The 24186-nt window shown below is 43.0% G+C and overlaps 1 protein-coding gene and 1 long non-coding RNA gene across 10 annotated transcripts in view; one reads left to right on the top strand and one right to left on the bottom strand.

The window, feature by feature from the left end:
* The window catches only part of LOC108963308 (uncharacterized), a 63523-nt gene extending 60538 nt beyond the window's left edge, over window positions 1-2985 (bottom strand). For 2 of the 6 annotated variants that reach the window (XR_007778527.1, XR_007778526.1), the window contains exon 1: window positions 2623-2932. This is a non-coding gene — a long non-coding RNA (uncharacterized LOC108963308). Of the gene's footprint in view, window positions 1-2622 lie in introns of all 6 variants that reach the window. The other 4 variants (XR_007778528.1, XR_007778525.1, XR_001992005.3 and 1 more) reach the window with 4 other exon arrangements.
* PEAK1 (pseudopodium enriched atypical kinase 1) overlaps window positions 1-20786 on the top strand; it is a 60852-nt gene extending 40066 nt beyond the window's left edge. For all 4 annotated transcript variants that reach the window (XM_050978705.1, XM_030228223.2, XM_050978704.1 and 1 more), the window contains 2 exons: window positions 5099-5847; window positions 14832-20786. In XM_050978705.1, the coding sequence (XP_050834662.1) occupies window positions 5099-5847; window positions 14832-15986 (1904 nt within the window). In that variant the 3' untranslated portion in view covers window positions 15987-20786. The remainder of the gene's footprint in view (window positions 1-5098; window positions 5848-14831) is intronic.
* The last annotated feature ends 3400 nt before the right edge of the window (window positions 20787-24186 follow it).

Below are 24186 nucleotides of genomic sequence, written 5' to 3'. Positions count from 1 at the left end.
CGTCATGATGCCTTAGCACTCATGAAGTGTCGTGAACAGAAATAATTGCAAGCCTTGGTAAGCTTTCCTCTGCTGTCAGGTAAGAGTTTATATCAGGTACTGCCCTCAAATATATCTGGTTTGGCCTTCCAGGAGACAAACCTTCTAAAAGAGAGGATTCTCCTCCAGGAGTCAGGTACAACATAAAAGATTTGGGGCTTTTATGAGATCCCTATGATGACAGGATAAGGTGTGTTCCTGGCTGTAGAAATAGGAGGAAATTGAGTAGGAGGAGAGAGGTTCTTGACTGCCATGGTCACAGTCAGGCTCTGGTGCCCACAGTTTAAGAAGAATGTTTTAAAAATTGCACAGGCTCTAAAGAAAAGCTTTGCAAATGCCTGGTACTGTATTCATAGGGACTAATTGAGAATGTGAATCCATTCAGCTTATCAAAGTAAGAGTCTGGATTGATCATGGTGGGGGTGCTCAGGTGGTGAGCAGAGCTGCAGTGAGGGAGACCTGTGGTATCAACAATTTAACAAATCCAGAGGCTGCCACTTGAATCAAGATGAAGAAACAAATGTTCAGATGTGTAAGGGAGGGCCTGGATGTTTCTTTTGTAAGGGGTTCTTTTATTGTTACAGAAGTTAATTCAGGTAAGCCCTGTAACTGATGATAAGGAAGACAAAGCCTTTCCTTTACAAATCTTTAAATTGTTCTTTCTTTGTCTGAATTTGTTGGGGAAATTGACTTGATTGAATTTGCATGGCTGTAAGTAGATTAAGGTATTCTCAGTATACTCAGGATAGTTTTTCTGCTATTGGAAAAAAAATAGGTTATTCTGCCATTGAAAAAAAAAATAGGTTATTTCCTTATCAGTTGTTTTTCTGTTTACACCTAAAGAAATGGGGAAAAAAGGAGGCTGAGTTTCTAGGCTTTGTGATTGCTGACACTGGAAAAAAATCCCAATCACAGTGTCTGCCATGGGGCATTGCCTCAGTCAGTCAGTTGGAGCAGGGCAGAAAACAGAGCTTTAGCCAGGCTGTAAATAGAGTAATGAGATCATTGTTGATGAAAACTGTCAGTTCAGTGACAGACAGTGATTATAGCATCAGCCTGGTGCATTTTGTGCAGTACATAATTAGCACAGGTAATGGCTAAGGTGCTGCAATGGAGGGTGGGCAGCCAGACCTGACAAGTCACCAAGCAAACAAAGTGAGACTTCTCTTCCTGCATCTCCCAGGAGACCTGTGCCAGTGTCAGGTCACTGCTGAGACACTGCCCATGCACCACCAATGTCACTTCACAAAGGTTAGCTTCCCTTTCTCTAACATCATCATTCTGGAGAGGTTTTTAACTATTCAGTTAACACTACATGTGTTATCAGTGGAGGATTTCATGCAAATCTGTGCACAGGACAGTTTGATAGCCTGGTGGTGTGCATGCACAGCCTTTATTGGAGCTGGGGCTGCGAAGCAGGCTGGCAGCTTTTGCTGTGGTTGGAAGGTACTTGATGCATTTGTGGTTTGTTTCATGGTTTGGGTATTTTTATCAGCCAGGATGGTGTTTATTAAGGAATGATGTCAGATTTGATCATTTCAGCAGCTAACATAAATAGGCTGCAATGCCAAGTCTGATGATAAATCAGTTACCCAGAAAAATTAAACTTAAATGCCTTTCTCAGATGTCTTTCTGAGTTTAAGAACTCTGCATGGTGTCTGGAGACCTAAGCATTAATATTTAAATAGTGTAGTGAGATTCTCTAATGGAAGATCCTATTGAACTGTAGAATTATTTAAAGCTCTCTAGAAATCTGCTGTCTGTAAAGAGTTAAATTTTTTTTCTGTCATTGAGCAGTCTGGAATCCACTTCAAAGATCTCTCACAGTGGTACCCTAATATTGTCCCTGTTCTTCCTTTTCATTTTTCCTCCCAAGAGTGTGGCTCAGGCTGAACTTGCAATGTTGGAGAGTCTGTGCAGTAGGTAAGGAAATGATGAGTTTAAGCATGCAAGGGGAGAAGGAAAGGATAGGCAAAAAAAAAGAAATTAATGCTCTGCTAGTATTTCTGTGCAAGAGGATATTCTTGTGCCTTTGACAGGGACAACATTTAAAACAAACTTTTTCTTGCTGGGCAATGATTTTATAAAAATTGGCCATGTAGTTTCCTGCCATGCTTGGGGAAAGCTGAGCTGGAGACTGGCCCAATAGCTGTGACAGAAATGTACAGTGCTAGAACTCAGCATAGAAACAGTGCAGACATGAAACTTTTCAACTGGATAGTACAGATGGTTAGATTTCAATATGGAAAACTTGTTCTTGTGGGAAGAAACCACACTGTAACATAGCATGTTATACAAACTCATTTTTTCTCAGCTGAGAGTACTTGACACAGTAACTACAGAATGACTTGTACATTCAGTTCTCTGGAACCTGCCACCCCCTCCAGACATCTGAAAAAACAACTGCTGGTTATGAAAACCTTCTCCAGTTCTGTTTGCATGTCACAGTGCCAGTAGCTGTGCAAAAGCAGCCCTGGCTGCAGTCTCAACACTCTCCTCTGTGTGAGTGGCTTTTGGAGGGCAGAGTCATTAAAGCAGGCAGAAAACAAGAGAATGGAGCAGTAACACTGTTATAAATCTTACCTTTCCTGGAGAGGGCTGCTGCTGCTGCTGCTGCTGCTGCTGCTCAGGATGTGCATCTTGCTCTACTTTGTTTCCCTGTTTCCCTCTAGCTCCTGTGCATCCTTGGCTTAGCAAGTCCCACAAGCAAAGCCCCTTAGCAAAGTGCCTCCTGAGCAGTGTCTGTAAAACCCAGCAGCCAGGCTGTCCCAGCAGGGTGAGGAGGAGAAAACAGGCCAGTGATCTTTAGCACAGAGTGTTGCTGGGGAGAAGTACATGGGTCACAGATTTTGTAAGACTGAGCAGTTGTGGAAGAGGACACATGGGTATCAAGTAGAAATGAACTTTAAGGATTAAGCAAAAGGCATCTGGGTGTATGTCTGGCACACAGACATCAGCTCTGCTTTTGACTTGGAATCATACCACACTTCACCTCTGCAAAAGGAGCTTCAGGACAGAATTCCTGGAGTGCCCAGCTGGCAGCAGCATTGGATGCTGCAGCACAGCAAATACTCCCTGCAATACAAAGGAGCAGTAGGGTCCCCCCAGCCCTCCAAGGATTGCATCTTTTTCAGCAACCTTTACAGTCTTCCCTGAATATCAGGTAGTAGAAAACTGATAAAATTGCCTGCTCAAAACTTGTTTTTTTAAACATTGGAATAGCCAGACTTACCATTAAATCCATAAAGCTCTTCTGAGGGTTTCTGGAGCTTAAACAAAAGATGGGGATAGAACTTTCATTTGGGACGCTGTCTCCTTGGAGTGACTGACAAGAGAACAGTTGTTAAGAAAGCAGAGTGTAGGGCTGTTGCTTTGCAGGGTGTAGGGCTGTTTTGTTTGTGGATACATCTAGAAACATGATCCTCTCTGATCTTCTGAAATCAGGAGGTGTATTTCAGCATTCTATCCCAGCATTGCAGGGTTTGGTACATCCTGACCATGTGGATTTCAGGTTCTGTAGTGTTCATTAAAACTGTAACAACCTTTCTTAACATGCAGAGGAAGCTAATATTTCTTTTTGCAAACTGCAAAGTCGTTAATTATTAATAATGGGTTGAAGTGATGTAATTCAGATCTCAATCTTAGATCCCCTAGTCTTCAGTTTAGTCCTCTCCTTACAATGATTTTGTGGGCTTGGCAGTGTTAGGTTAACAGTTGGACTCTGATCTTAAAGGTCTTTTCAGCCAAAATGATTTTATGATTCAGCACCTTATAAATATTCAAAAAGCTATAGTGTCTGTTCCCTTACTAGAAAAGATGCCCAGCTGCAATTATTCAGAGCATCCACTTCAGGTCTGCTGTTTTCAACTGTCAGAGTTGGCTTCCTACCTTACCATGACAGTCAGTGAACCTCCCAGGAGAAGCAGAAAGCTTATAAAATAATTTCTCTGAAAATAGCAGTTGATTGGAAGGATCTCATCTTGGTATGAGTAACAGCAGTTTAATTGTCCCAGAGCAGTGAGCTGGTCATTTGTGTTGTGTGTTTTAGTTTTTATTCTCCATTATATTATTGTCATTTATTTATTCTGCATTTCCAAGGACTCTGGTGCTTATGAAACATAAATGGCCTTGATAAAAGCCATCCAAACATATGACAGGAAGTTTGTCTTCCCTGGATTCACACAAATGTCTGAAACAAGAAAATCCCAGCCTGTGTGTACATAACTTGCCATTTGGGATCTCTTGAGTGAAGCCAGGTTATCTCTGAATGTAACATTGCCAGCAAAGGTACCTGTGGCAAGTTAGGAAGGGAAATGCATTAGAGAACTTACAGTCAGGGGAAGGGCACAAGAGTTTTAATTGCAGGGTAGAAACTATTTCTGTCAAATTATGATCCTGCTCTTGATGGCAACACACTTGTCAACTTGAGTGAAAGTTGCTTTGACTTTCTTGATTTAACTGTGTGAATCTGCTGGGGCAATCCTGACTGACTCCAGAGTGTCTAAACTGTTATTTGTGTCTGGTAGTTTCTGGATTCCATTCTGAAATAGGATTTTCAGCCTGTCTAGTGCGTTTCCCAATTGTTTTATGGACTGCAACCCACCCTTAGTTTTAGCACATTTGAATAGAAAATGAGGAGTAATATTACAGTCAGTTGACTCTAGAAGAAATTATAGGACGCTGGGTGTAATTGCTGAAACTGGACTTGGCCAAAGTGTCAAATGGAGGTTTGGGTTTTGCTTGCAGTTCTTGTCATTGGTCTGCTGGATGTAAAATGGCAGCACTGTTAGCACTGAAGCTGATTTCAATGTATATGCCAAGGTCAAATCAAGACTGGCTGGATGTAATTAGATATATATGATGCTGATTTGGTCATTTGCTTCCTAATTAGTTCATCTTTCCATATATGGATCATGGGGTTTTTGAAATGTGGAGGGGGGGGGATAGGTCCTTATCAGAGTTTTGGGGGCTTTTTGCCTTAAACTTCTTTTCAGAGTGCAAACAGGAGCAGCACATATGAAGTACTTTAATCTTCTCTCACTATTATCTTATTCCACAGGGCAGTCCAGAGCAGCTATGATCCCTCCAAAACAGCCCAGGCAACCCAAGGGAGCTTTGGATGATGCCATTGCCTTTGGAGGGCTGGCAGACCAGGAGACAGTGAACAGCTTGCAGCCAACGCCACCTCCACTGCCAAAGAAAACAATTTTGAGAGCTAACACGGAGCCAACTCCCCGAGATCTCCAGAAGCAGGCTCTGGAGAACAACCTGTGCATCATGGCCAACCCCACCTATGACATTGACACCAACTGGGAGGCGAGCAGCGCCTGCTCCTCGGTCAGCCTGGAGCTCAAGGTCCTGGACAACGAGTCGGGAGATTCCTTGGACAGGCCCTCAGAGAAGCTGAGGGCAGCCACCTCGGCCACGAGCAGCGTTTCCAGCCTGGCCACGGTGGGCGTTAAGGAGCGCTGCTCCGCCAGCATGGAGTCCCTGAGCGGGCGGCGCCTGTCGCAGGCCAGGCCGGGCCGCGGCGTGCAGAAGCCGCAGAGACAAGCGCTGTACCGGGGCATCGAGAACAGAGAGGAGGTGGTGGGCAAGATCCGCAGCCTGCACGCCGACTCGCTGAAGAAGCTGGCGCTGAAGTGCGAGGATCTGTTCATGGCGGGGCAGAAGGACCAGCTGCGCTTCGGCGTGGACAGCTGGTCGGATTTCCGGCTCACCAGCGACAAGCCGTGCTGCGAGGCCGGCGACGCCGTGTACTACCCCGCCTCCTACGCCAAGGACCCCCTCAACAACTACGCCGTCAAGGTAGGGGCTGCAGCAATGCCCAACTGTCAGGGTAGGAGGTGCAGCAATGCTAACCCATGTCAGGGTAGGAGGTGCAGCAATGCTAACCCATGTCAGGGTAGGAGGTGCAGCAATGCTAACCCATGTCAGGGTAGGAGAGGTGCAGCAATGCTAACCCATGTCAGGGTAGGAGAGGTGCAGCAATGCTAACCCATGTCAGGGTAGGAGAGGTGCAGCAATGCTAACCCCAGGCACCAATGACAAACTGTGACAGCAGCCACGCTCTGCACTACATCCTGTAGTGATAGGGCTGCTGCTGGCAGAGGGGGAGAAGGAAGGTTCCCAAAATGTCCACACCCATCTGTGCCATTGGTGCCTGCTGTTTAATTGCATGTTTTTGTTGCAGCTCCAAAATGACTGAAAGAGAAATCAACACATCTTAGTCTTCAGTAGGGTCACTGCTTAATGACATTTTGAAAGAAAATCTGTGTTCCTTTAACATATGTCAGAGGTTTTTTGAAACTCACAATAACAAAATCCTTTGATTCACCTGCATGCAGAGGAAATGAAATCATCACTCCTAGTTAGGAAAGGTTTCCTAAAACATTGAAAAGTTCTCCATTTTCAGAGCCATGTAATTTGAAGTGTAAATTCTAGGGTAATAGGCCTTTCCATTCCCATACAAGGTCTTAGATTTTAACCATGCTCATTACCAGCCTTTCAGAAGCTCTACCCATCAGTGTTTGCCTTATAAATTCTTCAGCTAACACATTAAAGAAAAAAGATTTACTAGATTTACTGTTAATATATGAGTGCCTAGCTGGCAGCTATCTCACCAGATATTGTTATTTCATGGACTTTTATATAGGTAGTTCTTTCTGAGTGCTGTAACTCTGCATTTCTCAATGCTTATCTGGTAGGAAGATAGTGAGAAGGACAGCTGAGACTCATAGCACTGTCAGGCTTCCTGTGTGACCTTGAGTAAATCACTGAACTTCTGGCTCCTCCTTGTTGAAACTGAGATAAAACATTTATTGCCTGACCCAGATGTGTGAGGCCTGAGCTGTTATTCCTTATATTTCACATTCTCACAAGGGTGGTGCTTTACAGGAACAAAACATTGTTCCCACTCCTGTATGACTGTTTACAAGTAAGATATAAAAAACTGAAAGGTAAGATTGGTGCAGCTACTGTGTTCTTCTGAGACCTGAAGAGGCATCTTTTTATTGCAGATATCTGGGTCTGACCATTTCTATTGCATTAAATATTAAGGACTTCTTATTGGAAAAGATGTGAAATGAAATGTAGATGTGTTGGAGCTGCCATGTGCGTGGTACAGAGCAGGCAGGGAGAGCCAGCCCCTGAGCCTACCTGGCTGTGGTTCACAGTCAGCATCTGGCATTGCTCATGGCTGGCTTGGAGGGGTGTGCTTTAATACAACGGTGCAAAATGATTGCTTCTAGGGCCCAAAGTGGTATTTTTCTGTAGGGGCAGGTTTGGGTTATCACTCATGTGATATCTCTTTGCACATCACAGATGTGCCTTTCCAATATTCCCTGACAGGCAAGACCTATGTCATTGGTCTGTTATCTCCTGTCCTCCAAAATATGTTTCTCTTGTAGAAAGCCAGGGAGAAGAAAGAACAGCAGGGTAACGTGGTCAAAGAGGAGCTAAATTTTCTTATTCATAATTCAGATTTCTTAAAAATAGTTCTCTGACTAACAAGGTTTATTGCACTGTAATAGATGTGAGTGAAGTATCCACAAAATATCCTTGAGGAAGAGGTCACCAGGAGTTGTTGTGCTGTTAGGATGAGTGGAAAAGTTCCTCTTGCAAATACCCCCCTGGCACTTCCTGTGCTAGTGGAAGGTGTTGGCCCCAAGCTGATCTTTGACTTAGAAGCCATCAGTCCAGGATCAGATTTGTCCAAAAGCTCATAACCACAGATTGCTGTTTCATTACACAGAGATTTGGGGAATTGAGCTTTAACAAATATGCTAGTTTTTACTGCCATGGGTGTGTTTTGTGTGAGCCAAATTACATAGTAATCTACCTTCAACAAATAACCTGTCTTCCTTCCACTTTAAATCCCTTGTCCCCAAAACAGGGTGGAAAAAGCAGTGAGATGAAAATTGCTGGTGTGCCAGTTGAATCCAAAACATTCTTCCTGCTATTTTGGACCAAGTCTTAGAAATACACTTTGAAAGTGTATATGGAACCACATCTCTGGATGGTGTCAATTAATGTAGGTCTTCTGAGTTTTGCAGAACTACCCAAGCAACACTGGCTAACAATTCCGACAGTTCTTAAGTTTTATGATTTTAATATTAGATCTGAAAAACAATGTCATAATGAGATTTTTAAAATTATTATTCTCTTTATAGAAAATCAGAGATTCACCCCCAAACAGTGCTAATACTCTTGATACATAAAAAATTGCATTTTAATATTCTATTTCTACAAAAATAGTTGCAAAAGCATTGTTAAAAATTTGGCTTTGACCATTTAACTACTGCTGAATTAACTGTAGAACAATGAATGATTTGTAGAGGTGAATGTAGCAGTGAACTTTTCCATTCTGGTGGTTTCACCAGTAAAAGATGCTCTGATAAATTTGGTGGAGAACACCCCAACAGAACGAGTTGTGCTCGGATATGAGAGGAAGCATTCATAGGGGTGTGTTGTTTCACAACACTTTATTATGTTTTTTGCTTCAACTCTCACCTAATCTGCTAGTAAACACCCAGTGCAAAAATAGCTGCAGGAAGCCATGTGGAAATTATTTGGACTAAAACATTAGAAATAAAGCCAGTACATAAGTCGTGATCAGAAAAGTAGTTTTTCAATTGGAAAAATATAAGTTCCCTTTCAAGAAAGGTTTCCATAAAATTCCAGCCCCTGAGGTGTTTTTCTTTCACCTAAGTGCAGTACCACCTTCTAAGCTGTTGGTAGATCTGGGGCAATATGAATAAACATTCCCCTGAAACCACAGTCTTATCAGTAATTCCAAATATGTGGTGAAAAGGTTACACCAAAGTAAGAGCAGCACAGAGCACCAGCTCTTTGGACACAGCAGATTGGATGAGCTCAGTTCTTAGTGCCCTGACACAAACTGAATGAGGCACTGATGTGGTAGGGACATCTTTTATTAAAAAATAAATAAATAAATAAATTCGATTACTCAGAGGGAATAACAGACACTGTGACTGCTGTGTCAGTGACATAAACTGGTTCCACTTTCAGAATTAAACTCAAAGCAGACCTGTGCAGTGTCACAGGCTGACTCACAGAAGCCATGATTCAGAGTCCAGACAGAACAACAGCCACAAAACCCAGCTGGCTCTGGCCACAGGCACGTGTGGCACTGCTGCTCAGGTGGGGAACAGCCACTGCAGAGGGGCAGACAGCTCAGAAGGAGCAGTTCCCATTGATTGCTTTGATTGCTGCAGGGCAGCAGCTCTCCTAGCAGTAAAACCTTGGGATTCCTGGTAAGGTTTGTGTCCCAGGTGAAGGACACAGGAATGCAGAAGTCAGCAGCACTGGACTGAACCTGGCTGGCAGTTTTGTATTGCAGCTGACAATTACTTCCTAGTCATGTTTAGTTTGTCACTGTGTGCTAAGGTGGTTTTATTTGGTAATTCAATTTCCTAGTGGAGCTTCCTGTCAGAAGGATTGTTAAAGGTTGTCCCAGAGCTTTGTGCTTCAGACCAAAACAAAGCAATGTACATTCAACTTCCAGCCCATTCCCAGTTCAGTCACAGCAAAACAGAATTCTGTGTTTTGGCACGTCATTAAAAAGTCAAAGCTCTATTCCAAGGCCAGATCAAGAAAATGAGGTCAATCAGAGATCAAACTGGCCTCCTTGGAAAACAAGGTTGTGCCAAGAACAAGCTATCAATTTGGGATTAGCAAGCTTTCATTCTACACAGAATTTCATTTGCAGTTGTCCCTCTGTGCAATACAACAAAGTGGCACAGATGGTACAGTCTTTGTGATCTTCTGTGTTTCTCATTTTCAGCACTTGTAAATTCATTTCCCACAATCCTGGTGGTGCTGTGAGCTCTCTGCTGCCCTGTGAACCACACGGGCCAGAGTGGGAATGAGATTCCCTTCTGGGGAAGGGAGAGTCAGCTGGTGGCACTGTGGGCCACAGCACTCATAAAGGAAGAAGAAAAGCTAACACAGAACATTGTGTAGAAGCTCTGGAATGTTCAAATCCTGCTCCTTGGGCTGGGAGCACTGAGGAAAACTGAAATGGCAGGGTATGAGGAAACCTGTCCCTATAAATGTGACAGACATTCTGTTCATGTGGATTAAGGAGAAGATAGACAGTGACAGTGCATTCCAGTGAAAAGGAAGTTGGATACTTTGCATTCCTTCCTACTTGTTACTCTCCTTTTTTCTCATTGCTTTCTTGCATCATATGGAAGGGTTTTTCACCAGCATTGCTTCATCTTTTGAGTAACCAGCTCTTTATCAGCTCATGAAATAAGGCTGGCCAAGGCCTTATCAACACCTTCCTGTCAGCTGTTATCACATGCCATATCTTCATAGCTCAGCTGGATGTATCTCATTAAAGCAAATAGTAAATGACTCATTGATCCTACTTGCTGTGTTAGTGTTTTAGTCCAAATATTTTCACCTTTTCTTCCTGTGCCAAAAAACAGGTATTCAGCATATTCTATATGTAAAAGGCAACAGGATTTCCATCTTTTTGAGTAAATGACTGGAACAGAAAAAAGCTTTAAAAATGCAAAGGAAACTAGGCTATATATTTTTTCCCAGCTTTGACACAGAATTAACCATCACAAGAGAAAAGCAGCTCTGTGTGCACTCCTTTAGCAATTCATCACCAGCAGTTGAAAACACTTGCTAGGGAGGCCAATAAATTTCACAATTTTCCCCTAATTTTTTTCAAATGTAAATACTGGCTCCAACTCAAACCATTTTGAGAGTTTAAAATCTTTGTCTTTCAGATGGTAGTTTCAGGTGATAGTGGAGTTATTTCAGTACAAAAGGCTTGGGTGAGAATAATTACCCATTGATGGTATTAAACACCAGTATTTACTACTCTGTTGCAAAATCCTAATATAAAGTAGACTTCTGAGTAGAGCCTGCAATGTAAAAGAATCTGAATAGTGCAATGCAGACCCCCAAGACTTACCTGAAGAGAAGCCAGACACTTACAGGAACATCAGATTACTGCAGGTCTGTCTTCTAGAAACTGTTTTATGAGTTCAGACAGGTGCCTGATTTGTTATCACACTCTGAGTTTGGGTGCTGCCTCCAGGAAGGCCAGCTTCCCTTCCTCTGACAACTGCAGAGTGCCCAGTGTACAGATTTGAGTGTTTGTGTAGTCAGCAATTCAATCAGCCTGAAATAACCCAGCTGCCTCTTCCACCTCTCACTTCATGGTGTTTGTAAACAAAAAGCAAGGAGCAGAAAATACATCTCAAATCAGATCTCAGCTCTCTTGTCTTTGTAGATACTGACTGCAGGTTCATGTACCCACCTCCTTCTCTGTATTAAACAAGAGGGCTGGAAGTGTCCAAAAGCCATCACTGGCCATTTGTAGGATTAGAGATTTTTTCCCTGTATTGGCTGGATTCCTTAACAGCACAGTAAGGAGGGAAAATCTCTTTTAATGAATGCAGTCATTTTAGTATCAGTTTTAATCATTCTTCTATTTAGTATTTAATGTCTGTTTTGTTGATAACTGAAATTCTGTTTTATTGCTATAGAGAGGAGTCTGAAGCAAGACCTCATTAAATTTAAGAACTGATTTTGGGGAAAGTTTGGCCCTGCTGTGGCTTCCTACTTTAGAGTGGACAGTGCTGAATGTTTTCAATAACACATGGAGTTAGTAATGTAACTTATTCTTCCTGCAAAGTGTTCTGAGCATCACTGGACACAAAGATTTGTTCTGCTGAGTGCTGGAGAGGCCTCAGCTGCAATACTGAATTCATTAGAGGTACCACTCTTCAGAAAGATCTAAAACATGGGGAGAATCCAGAAAGAGCAACACAAATCAGAGAGTTAGGAATAAAGAAAGGAGAAGTAAGGGCTGGGTATTTTCAAGTATAAACAAAGCAGATGGGAAAAGTTACATTTTCCCCAGATGTAAAGGTATATTCAAGGATGGGAATCAGGAATCAATTTTAGCCAATCAGCAAGGAGAAGGGCTGTCACTTTAATTTAAAGTGAAGTTGATTTAGGATTGAATAGTGGAAAGAAAAATGAAGAAGATAGAGAAGCAGAACTGTTTAGTAGGCTGGAGAGGTGATCTCAGGGATGACCAAACAGAGAAGACTGGCCTTGCAGGCCACTGGCTCAGGAAAAACACCCTCTGCACCAACAGCTGGATGCCTTTGGATGCAGATGTGCGTGGCCAGCCATTTCTAAAGGAGAAGAAAGCACCAGCACACCCTTGAAGCCTGGATGAAAGTGTGCTTCTGTGCTCTCCCAGGTCTGGGACTGGCCGTGCTTGCTGGAATGAGAGAACCAAAGCTGATTCTCAGAGGTGCAGATCCCATCTCCAGCTTTATCTGAAATAGTAGTAAATTTGAGAACATTCTCTGAAGTAGGAAGAGAGGCTGCCTAGGGCTAAAATTAGAAACTAGGAGAAAGTCTTGATTCCTTTGCTTTTCTTTTTCTCTTGGCAAGGAGAAATCCTTTCCATAAACTTTTAAAAAAGCCTTTTATTCACCAAACTGAGATGTGTATATAGTTTTCAGAGCACATACTTTGTGGATTCTGTATTCCTAGCAGAATATCAGTTTTAGCTGACTGGTGGCACTAGAAATCCTCTGTGGATTAAGAAATGGAGTGCAGTAGCTAAGGCCAAGTGTGGTTCTCAACATTTTTTATCAGCAAGTAAACTTGACTTTAATTTTAAACTCTTTCAGCATGAGGTTTTTTGGTGGTTTTTTTTATTAGGTCACTTAAGTATTTTTAAAAACTAAAGGCTGAATTACAACATGCTGAACCTTTTCTGCAGTTGCAATTGAGTATTCCCATGGCTGGCTGTGCAAGAAAAAGGCCATGGACTTGAAGGGCATAGAAGATGGAACAATTTTGTTTTCCTTAATAGCTCTTCTCCCAGTCAGATTTGATACACACCACGTGTGTACATCCAACACATATACAGGAGTCTGTCTGTACAGCTTTTCTAGTTCTGTCTTCTGTGCACTATTAAGTATTTAATCAATCTGGGGACTTCAGTCTCAAAGCCAATCAGCTGGCATTTTCCTTTTCTATATAATTCAAAGGTTAGTGCTATATTTTTGCCTCTGTAACCCTTGAGAGAAGGGACCAGGGACACACATGCCACTGAGAACTCATTTCACCTCTAACAGGGTAAAATACATTTGGAGATTTAAGTGAGCAAAAGCCACTATATAAACAGGGTAAGGATCAACATTTCATCTCATAAATAAAATTGACTAGAAAATGGATTTTTCAAATCAGTTTTGTGTGTTTGTGGCAGTTATAAACAGGCAGTTTTAGTGAACAGAATGAGTAGGGAAATGTAAGTGCTTGTGAAGTATGGAAATGAGCAGAGTCTCAAAGACAAGAGGACAATCAGAATGTTGGTTCAAATTTTGTCTGAGTTCCTGTGGTTATCTGACAATGCAGTTTTGTGATCAACTACCATAAAAGATTAAATCTCACATTTATATTTCTTAACCACATAAGCATGTAAAATATGAAAAATGTATGTGTGTGTTACTGAAAGGTAGGTTTGAAACTTAGCTGCAGAAGTTCTGAGAAGGGGAAAAATGAGAAACGGAAGAAAAGTCACCTAATGCTTACATTTGGGGCTGGGATGAGCTCTGGGTTTCGTGGTGGTGGTGGCTGTGTATAAGAAGTGCTGACCTCAGTGATCTGGCTTGCCTTGGTTCCAGAGATGAGCTAAGGGAAGCTGTAGTTTCATCTGGAGAGAGATGACTTCCTCTTTTTTCTTCTCTGAGCTTTGCACTTAAAACCTGTTAGTGCATTACAGCAAGTGAATATTTAGACTCTAACCATGTAAAAGATCAAAACATACATCTAACCTTACATGCTGTGAGTGATCTCTCTGAACTCAGTAGAACTAAGGTTAATATGCAAAGGTCAAGACAGATGAGTCTTTGTAATTTTAATCAATTAATACCTTAGAAACAGAGGCCCTAATAGAGCTTGTCCAGTGACTTTTGTCAGAGGTTGGAGCTGCCTGTTGTTATGGGAGTGCAAACAATTAATAAGGATAATTACTATGTTGATAATGTATATATCAGTAAGATACTTCCTGACATAAATACAGGATCTATGGCAAAAAACCAAACCATATTTTGGATCTTGATAATTGATTGAAAGTTAAGGTGCCATGTTCTACTGATGGTCCATTCATCACCTGAGCCAAGTCTGCCTGGCAGCAGGCTGTGCCATGCACCCATGCACCCTTCCCTGCAGACACATTGCTGCAGCTCATGGATCTCAGCTCCAGTTCCAACGGGCAAGGAGCAAACAGCAGTCACCCAGCTGACAGGGCTCAACTTGTTGTGCCATGCTAGCTCAGCCATGTGCAAGTGTTTGGTCAAATACTTTATGCATATTTCTTTGTATCCCCTGTTGCTATTGATTATTTTTATCTTGTTCAAGCTTCACTCAAAGCTGAGAGAACTTGGAATAAAATCATACAGGTAAAGAAATAACTGTAAAAAAAGCTTTGCTGTGCATTTACCGTGTATCAGCTGCTGTTCTGATAAAAAACCAGAATTGTATTTTCCATTGGATCATGTGTGCAGAGGGAGAGATGCCTGCATGTATTGCTCTGCAGTTCTTATTAGCCAATGAGAACTGTTTGGGTGCCTTAAGACAGTCTGCCAAGGTCCGTTCATTAAAAAAATGTTCATTGCTCGTGTTTAGGCCTAGGCTGGAGATCCCATCAGCAAAGTACATATTAAAAAAATATACAGATTTTAGGAATGAAAAGAATGATGTCTGTTCTGTTTCTTTTCCCCCAGATTTGTAAGAGCAAGGCTAAGGAGTCCCAGCAGTATTACCACAGCCTGTCCATCCGGCAGAGCCTGGCGATCAACTTCAACATCCAGCAGGACTGTGGCCATTTCCTGGCTGAGGTGCCCGTGCGCCTCCTTCCCTGGGAGGATGACGACGCGGCGGATGCGGAAGAAGAGCGGGAAGAGGAGGAGAAGGAGCCTGAGCAGAAGAACAGAGACACTGCCTGCAGCTCAGAGGCCTCATGCAGGGACAGCCCCAGCAGGCAGGGCGCCGCCAGCCAGCCCCGCAGCCGCGTGGTGGTGATCACGCGCGAGGTCCCGCAGCTGACCGTGGCCGACTTCGTGCGCGACTCCGCGCCGCGGCACAGCAAGAGCCCCGACCTGTACGAGAGACAGGTGTGCCTGCTGCTCCTGCAGCTGTGCCTGGGCCTCGAGCACCTGAAGCCCTATCACATCACCCACTGTGACCTGCGCCTGGAGAACCTGCTGCTGGTTCACTCCAGGCCGGGAGGCGGCCCCCTGAGCCCCGAGGCCACCGAGCCCAATCCCAACACCGCCTGCCCGGCCAGATTGATTGTGAGCAACTTCTCCCAGGCCAAGCAGAAGAGCCATATGGTGGATCCCGAGGTCCTGCGGGATCAGTCCCGCCTGGCTCCAGAAATCATCACTGCAACGCAGTACAAGAAGTGTGATGAGTTCCAGACTGGCATCCTCATCTATGAAATGCTGCACTTACCCAACCCCTTTGATGAGAATCCAGAGCTGAAAGAGAAGGAGTACACTTGTGCCGATCTCCCCAAGATTCCTTGCCGTTCCCTCTACTCTCAAGGGCTTCAACAGCTTGCCAGCTGCCTGCTGAATCCCAACCCTTCGGAGAGGATCTTGATATCAGAAGCCAAAGGAATCCTTCAGTGTCTCCTTTGGGGCCCACGTGAGGACTTGTTCCATGCTCTCAGTACATCTTCCAACCCCTCACGGAGAGATGCCATACTTCAGAACTGGCTCGATATAAAAAGGACGCTGCTGATGATCAAGTTTGCAGAGAAGTCCTTGGAGAGGGACTGTGGAATTATTCTGGAAGACTGGCTTTGTTGTCAATATCTGGCTTTTGCCACTACAGACTCACTTCATCGCATTGTGAGACTCATGAAGCAGCACTAGTTGTAGAGCCTGTTGCTTTTCGTGAAGCACCCCCACCTCTGCCCCAGCCCTCACTCCAGCCTGCACTAGGGCTCATACTTTGTACAATTGTTACAAAACAGCCTAGACAACGAAGCCAGCAACTCTGAGCAAATAGGTTCTAATTGGAGAAATTGCATCCTCTACCAAGTATGACAGAAACTTTACTTTTTTGCCAGGCCTGCTAGGGGTTGATCACATACACGACTGCATTTGGATCAGCCAGTATGGAACTTGATTCATATCTGGCTGAAAAGGAGAGCAAGCTTTGATACCACTATTTCTACCACTGCAGTAAACAAATTGCCCTCCTCTTCTGGGTAGTTTCTGTCATTTCCTACGTAGCATTGATTAGTGAATAGCAGTGACCATAAGCAGAGATGGACTAGTGGTGAATGTGAGATAAATTATCCACCATGCCACAAAACACTCGTTTGCTTTCACTCCACATACCACACATTTCCTCTCACCTTAGTCAGTCCCCCACAAGCAGGCTGTGCTCCTCTTTCCTTTGGTCTCAACCAAACAGGTTCTGATCTTTCTCTTACACTTTACACCACCTGTACTTTCCTCCCCAGATGTGGTTTTGCCACTGAGCATGGCAAGTGTCAGTGAGCAGTAAGCACCTGTGTTCAGTCCTCTTCCCTCCTCCTCTGCCTCCCATATCCTCCTCCTCTTCCCTCCCTCCCATTGCCTACCCATATCCTTTCTAACCATTCACAATTTCATCAGTACTGCCTTAATCACACCATTACCCTTAGCTTGAGACCTGTGCATTAAAAAGCAGCATATGCACACTTTATCATATTTCCTAGGCAACTTTCACCAGTCTGGACTATTGATGTACTGTAGCCATAACCACATTTATACAAGAACAGTACAACACTTGGTGGACCCTTGAAATTCCCCTTACATTGCAAAAAGCACTAAAGCCTGACTTGAAATGGATGGGACATACATAACCTTCTCTGACAATCACTGCTATGAATCAGGGATGAAAATAAAAGCCACCTCTTCTGTTTTGGTTTGGTCTGCTCTTGTCACTTATGCCATACTGCAAAGTGAGACTGAAACTGGCTCTGCAGGTTTGTTGGCAGATCGAAATGTTTAGAGCTTGTCTGTGTGTAGCTAACAGGCAACATGGAGACACTTTTACTGCAGACACAGTTCTCTGAAGGGTAAGAACAAGGGTGCAAAAATACTGTTGTTTAATTGTTGAGGGAGCTGCTAAGGTTGGCAGCCACGACCAGCAGCATCGTGACCCACATTTCCTACAGCAGTGCTTGGCTGCCCATCTCTTGCCTGTTGTAACCAGTGTTTTCTGATGTTGCTATAGACAACACCCTAAAAATGGACTGTTGTCAGAAGAGCTCAAAGAGCATCACAGACAGAGTTTTGGACTAGAGCAGGAATAAGGGAGGATTGAAGAGTCAGAATTTTTAAAACCTCAACTTGAAGGAGTTTTTTCACTTTTCAAGACCTCTGCTGACTTCCTTCTGTGCCCTAACAGCCATTTCCCATGGAACCTTGTACAGACAGTGTCTTTGCTCAGTATTGGTAGGCTAGGAGTTGTTTCCCAAGTTGCTCTGAAGAATGGATCTGGATGCAGAGGGAAAAGCAATCCTGACTGTTCTGACCCGGGTGATGGAAAGCAGACAGCCATAGTTATGAGCCTGTGCTTCTCTCCTATGGATCTACGTGCAATTCTTGTATTATTTTTTAAAGCTGTACATTACAGTGTTCACTTTACACACGAGCCTTTACCCGATGCTAGATCTGCAGCCCCTTCCTTTACTTTCCTGGCACATAAATGCACAGATATCCACGTGTTCTTTTTATGGAGTGCTGTTCCATTGTAACTGTTAAAACTGTGAGGAATCAATTCACTTCAGCCTTGAAACAAATAGCCACTTTATACAACATATGCATTCTTGGACCACATGCATGGGAACTGAACAAACAGTCCTGCAGGCTTAAAGTCAGCAAGAGTAGCTCTGGATCCACGGCGTCCATCGAGGGCTGACGTGTCTGTGTGATTCTCCTCTGGCACCTCTCAGAGCTCAGCTCAATGGCCTGTGGAAGCCTACATTGATTGGGCCCTAGTATAGACTGTCTTCGTTACCTTTCTAAAGATTTTTTTGAAACTTCTGATTGTTCTTTTGTTTGATTCACCTGTATCAGTGAAGGATCAGGCAAGGATGAGGATAATATATTTTAATGTGATATGTATGTTTTTCTTTCTCTTTTTGGCAAGAAAGTTAGGATGGTGGCATTGATGCAGAAAAACAGGACAGTGCATTAAAAGCCCAAGTGCAATGTATGTAGTTGAAGTACTTCCTCTACATCAGGAAAGAAAGTTTCTGCACTACTGCTGAGCAGCTTGTAGAAGAACCTTTACAAAGAATCTCCTGTTCAGTGCAGCCCTGCTTTGTCTGGACACAGGAGGGCAATGCTCCCATAGTTCACATACACCGAGCATGGCAAGTCACTTGTGTACTACCTACTAGCTATTAGTGCCAGTGTGCTGAGCTGCCAGTGGGGCTTCTTGTTCTCTGTGGTCTGGTTTTGTGTCTGTTCCGTGGTGTGTGTGTGCACCTGACTTCCCAGCTAGCTCAGATAGGCATAGGAGGAACTCTTGGACCACTTGGCATTGTAATGGGGCGATCCCTGGATCCTCTGGGTGTTCCCATATTTAGGGACACGTGTTCCCACTGTCACTTGGATGTCAGCACGCACATGCAGAGTTGGGTTTGGAATGTCGTACGAGCGTTCCTGTTAACGCAGCTGGTCCAAGGCCTTTGTATCTCTAGCTATCTAACTCCAGTTTGTATCTTCTGTGATGCACCAATACTCATTTTAGCTCTGCAGTATAACCAAGCATGGATAGATGTTCACTACCAACCTCTTTCTTGTGCAGCACTGGGTAAACTTTAGCAATTTGTAACGTTGTGTGGTTTTTTTTCTTTAAAAAAGAATGGCCAATGTAATCAAACCTGATCTGGCCTGAGCTCTTCCTTGAGGAGCTTGAGGCTGACTTTGCAGATCTGCCCACAACTGATGATTGCAACTGTGTTTGTGGTGGTTCTCCATCCTGGTACCAGACTGTGCCACGTAAATACACAAGAATGTATGCATTGAACTGATTGTAAACAAATCCTAAGAATGCTACAGCATAATTGCTAAGCAAAAGGAAAAAAACCCGCTCTGTTTGTAACAGGATCCTGTGTATGGCAGGAACAAAACCCCTGGCTGTGCATGGTAGAACCTACTTGAACATGTGCACAGATCTTGAATTTTTTTCTAGCAATGTCGCACTTTCAGTTGAGCTCAAGAAATAGGAAGAGCTGCAAATCTAAGATAACAGTATTGACTGTAAATATATATTTTTCTATTAATAAAAGCTGTCATTCAAATATTTTTAACATGAACTCTAAAGATTTTTTCCAGTGGAAACTAATTTCTGGAAAAATCAAATGCTTCTTTGAAGAATTATCATGAGTGGTTTCTGATCCTTTTAGAGCCATTAAAACCCTCTCTAATATTACAGAGAGAGCACAGTGATTGGATTCACAATGTTTAGTGCCTTGTCAAAAACCTGAAATGTAGCTGGTCAGTTGGTGGAAATCTTATTCTTTTCATAACAGCCCTAGAAATAATACTGCCCATGTAAAGATGCAGAAGACTTCACAAAATTCAATTCTGTCCTTTGTTTGATACTGGGTTGATCTATTCCATAAGATCCGTGTGAATGGGTTCCTTTAAGTTGCTTGTAGTACAGTGTAAACGTGAAGTAACAAGCTGTGGGCTTTCAGATTTGGGATCTGGAGCAGGGAGAATACCAGTGGATACCAAGTCAGTTGTTGCAGCCTGACCAGGCATCAGGAGAAGCCTCTTGCTCTGACAATCTCTGCAGGCACTCCGTGCTGTGCTGGCCAGGAGGAGCTGGCTGGGAGCAGGGAGGGGGGAACGTGCTGCTCCTGCTGGAGGTGTGGAGGGGCTGCACAGCACCCCTGGGCTGTGCTGGGAAATGCAAACCTCTCTTCAAACAGGAGTGCTACAAGAACTGCTCCTGAGGTGATATGGAAAGTGGGTTAGTTTTGTATTTCTTAAATGGGAATTAGTTCTTACTAATTGTCTGTCAAGCCTCAGATCTGCTCCAGTCAATATGCACAACCAGGTGAATATAAAGAGACTCTACTGGTAAAAGCTTGCCTATAAATTTGTAAGAAAGAGGGAATGCAGAATTTCCTTCTGGAGCCCCTGGAATGCCCAGACACAGAAGCCTGGTCTCACTTCAGTGTTCAGACTGATGGGATCAGTAACTCCAGCCAGGATACCATGTTGCTGCCCCACAGAGAGGAGTGCAGGTAGCATTTACAAAAATGTTCCACCTTCAATCTTTCATGCTCCCCACATCCCACCCACAAAGTATGAATGGATCATCTTGACGTGTTAATACAAGAGAATTCCTACATGTTATAGAGAAAAATATATTATTTAAATAAAATGTATGTGTTAGGGTTCAGCTACCTGCAGAATTTATTCAGTAGCTTCATACTGTAGGTCCTTAATTTTAACATGTATTTGCTGCTGAAATAAAATGTATCTGGTTCTGAGTTCTTGTGCTGAGATTCCCATCTAAATTAATTTCTCTTTTTTTGTAATAACAAATCCTTATGTAAATATAAAATAAATGATCCTGTTTTTATTTAAATCAAATTTAAGTTTTCTGAGGGATACAAAAGAAACTGAGTCAGACCTTTTAATGCACTTTCTTTTCCCCCTTTCTCTAAATTGCCTGTTTCTCAGTACAATGAGGACTTCACTGCACAACTAGACTGTCAGTTTTACTCTGATTTTCCAGAGGTGGTGCTGGTTCTGCTAAAACTCCTGTAAGACCTGGAGCACAATCAGAGCCCTCCAGCCAGCACAGAGGAAGATGTGATTGTGATTTAGTTATGCAGTAAGAGAACATCAAAGTACAGAATAGAATTTTAAATACCTCTGTAAAAATACACCTGTGGAAATATTCTGTAAACAGTCATGTGGATTACAAAGACTTCAGGCAAAGAATACACAAAAAATACTTTTCAAAACACTGGGGAAAAATTTCATAAGGGCACCCTCAACTCCAAGAGAAGGAGCAAGTTCATTTCCCTGCTGTGTTGCAGGGAATTCCTGGTAGACATTTGTATGGATTTTCTTACTCACCTGGATGCAGTGCTAGAAGGATGGTGATTTTGAGTAGGTGTGGAATGTAATTTAAATAATTTCCTCTAAGTCTCCTTGCACTGGTGCTCCACTCAGCATTTACCTGGAAACCACAGAATGCTTTCAGATCAAGCAGAGTTGCCAGTAAAAAATTAAATATTCAACTTACCTGTACATAAGCATTTTACCACTCTACAGCATTTGAGAATTTGATTTTTACTTCAGACTATAAAGATTTTTTTTTTCCCATAAATTTAAGGGGAAGATTTCAGGGATTTAGAAGAGGTTGGAGCTTTTTTTTTATATGGAAGAAATATTTGTTCATAAATATATATACATACATATATATATATATGAGTGCATGAGGGCATGTTTTAATATATATGTATGTATATGATTTTTTTATCCCAAAAGTATTCTTTGCCCCTTTTTCCTTGAAAATATATATATATATTATATATTGTATATATAATATATATTTTAAGAGTGTGTAAATTTTAATATAGTCATTTCATAAATAACACCTCTTCAAAAACTACTCAAAACTTCTGTTTCCTTGTCCTTTGGATTGTTGGTATTAGAAGGTTTTGCAGTTGAAATCCTTGGGTTTTTTTCTTTTAAAACTTAATTATGCTGAGCATTTAAGTACATGTTCTTGTTTTTAATAAAAGGGGGACGTTTATTTTTGAATTGGGGATTCCAAAATCTGTGAACTTTTATAAATGGGATTTCTTTAAATGCCTTGAATAAGGGAATTTCTTTTAATTTCTTTTTTCAGTTCCATTCTTGTGGGTAACTTGTATTTGGAATTCCTGGTTGCATTGCTTTATCTGGTGCTTCATATTGATATTTACACATTTTTATATAAATAAGTATATAAACTTCAAGCCTTCCTTTGTGATCAGGGGCAGTTACACTCTGGTTTGCTGTGGTACTTTGCTGTGTACTCCGTGGCATTCATGTTACTGTGTAAATAAACTAGTTTTATTACACTCCAAATCAAACTTGCCATTGCCTGATTTTCCCCCTTCCTAGGTAATGAGACAAAACCATCTGTTTCTTAGGCAGATGCATGTGGCCAGTGCAGCAGAGGACTTGATGCAGCTGGGTTGGCAGCAGCAGTGCAGCTGTGGCAGTGCCCACCTGGGCGAGGCCACACATCCCAGCTGCAGGAGCTGCCAGTGCTCGGGACACTGCCCCAGCTCCCACCCCTGGCACTGCCCCAGAAGCCTCACCGTGGCTGGCACTGTTACAGCTCCATCTGGCACTGTGGCAGCAACAGCCTAAAAATAAACTGGCCACCAGTGGCTGCTGTTGATTGAACCAGTGTCTTGTAAGGCCTGCTTGGGGAGAAGTGGCTTGGCACGTTAATGACAACGGCCACGCTGGGGACAGCCCTTGGCATGTAAGGAGCTGAGCCAAAGTTAGAGATTTCCCTAGAGTGGACAGGATTTAAATGACCTGCTGGGAAGGAATAAAATTACTCTTAAGTCAAATTTTTACATGCAGGGACAAAGCAGGAGGATGCCTCCAAGGCAGTCGTCTGCGGTGCAATTCATGGTGTCTGATCTGTTACCTTGAAGCATCCAACCTGATGGAGGGTCTGTGGGAAACAGATGGGATAATGTGCATCCTCTGCAGTGTGCAGACACACTTCAGTGGCACTGAGATCAAACAGCTCCATTTTGTACCCACATTTGACAGGCAGCAGTGGTAGCTGCAGATGCCAATTTATTAGCGTAGAGCAGATGACGCCGTATACGTCAGAGCAGCGCCGTGCCTCTGCATGACAATCACACTGCTCACAAATACTCTTGAAAGAAAAATAAAAATAACCCCAAAAAAACCTGCCTGCAGGCTCTATTCTCCCCACAGTCACAGTGGCTTTGCACAGGTATGTCACTGCTGCAATGATCAGAATTAGTTGAAGTGTAACTACTGCCTGCCCTTCACATTTATTCCTTAGACACTGTATGAAAGCCTTTCAAAACCAGTTTAAGCTATTGTCCTTGCCTTTTGAAAGTACAAAGCAAGCTGACTCCAAAGGTGTCACTCATAAATACACAGCACATTTTACAGCCTGACAGATACTTTGGCTCTGCCAGAGTAATCCCTGCTCACTTCAACAAAGTGCCATGGACTTCAGCTCAAGAGTTCGATTATGCCATTTATGTCAGTGGCAATCATCACTCTGCAGGGAAAAGATATGCAAAAATAGACTGAACCCCTGTCAAGACATAATAATTATACTAGTTTAACTAAAATCTGTTTGAAATTAATTTAGTTCTGTTAGTGCAAACTCTCTTGTGGGTGTCCTTAAGCAGTCGCAGTCTGGTGTTCTTGTTTCAGCTTGTGCCAGACATGAACACAAGTGGAACAGATGCCTGGTTTCAGTTCATGCAAAAATGTCTGCATCAGATTCTTCACCAACTCAGAAACTCACCCAACAGTAGAGCTGTGTTCCACATGATAAACCCTTCTTCTTTTGTAGAAAGCCTCCCTGCATCACTGGAGCTCTGCAGGCTGCTGCTGTTGCCCCGGTTAATGAGCTTCTGTGGTGCCCCACAGGAATCACAGCATCCTCCTTGCCCAGGGGTGCTTTGAACCAGGCTTGGTGGAAGCAGTTCCCAAGGCAAACTGCTCTGCAGAGAGAAGCTGGAGTTTCAATTCTGAGCTGACTGGTAGCTCTGTGGAGAAAGATACACATTAAAACACTGTCTTGGGCCTTCAAATCTGCTGCACTTGGTGCAGCTGCTGCTGTCTCAGGAGGCAGCACTAGAGCCTGGTGGTTAGCCCACTCCCAAGGGAGATGGGGGCAGGCTCCTTGCCATCAGTTCAGTGCTTCCAAATGAGCAGAAAGTCATTGTCTGGCAAACAGACACCAGGGGAGTCACTGGGAGAGCAGCTCAGAGGCTCTGAAACAGATTTGCTTGTGCAAAATCAGAGAACTCAAAGTAATAGCTACCAAAGG

Source organism: Serinus canaria, chromosome 10, assembly GCF_022539315.1.
Source record: "Serinus canaria isolate serCan28SL12 chromosome 10, serCan2020, whole genome shotgun sequence".
Lineage (NCBI taxonomy): Eukaryota > Metazoa > Chordata > Aves > Passeriformes > Fringillidae > Serinus > Serinus canaria.
This window is presented reverse-complemented; position numbering and strand designations above follow the sequence as displayed.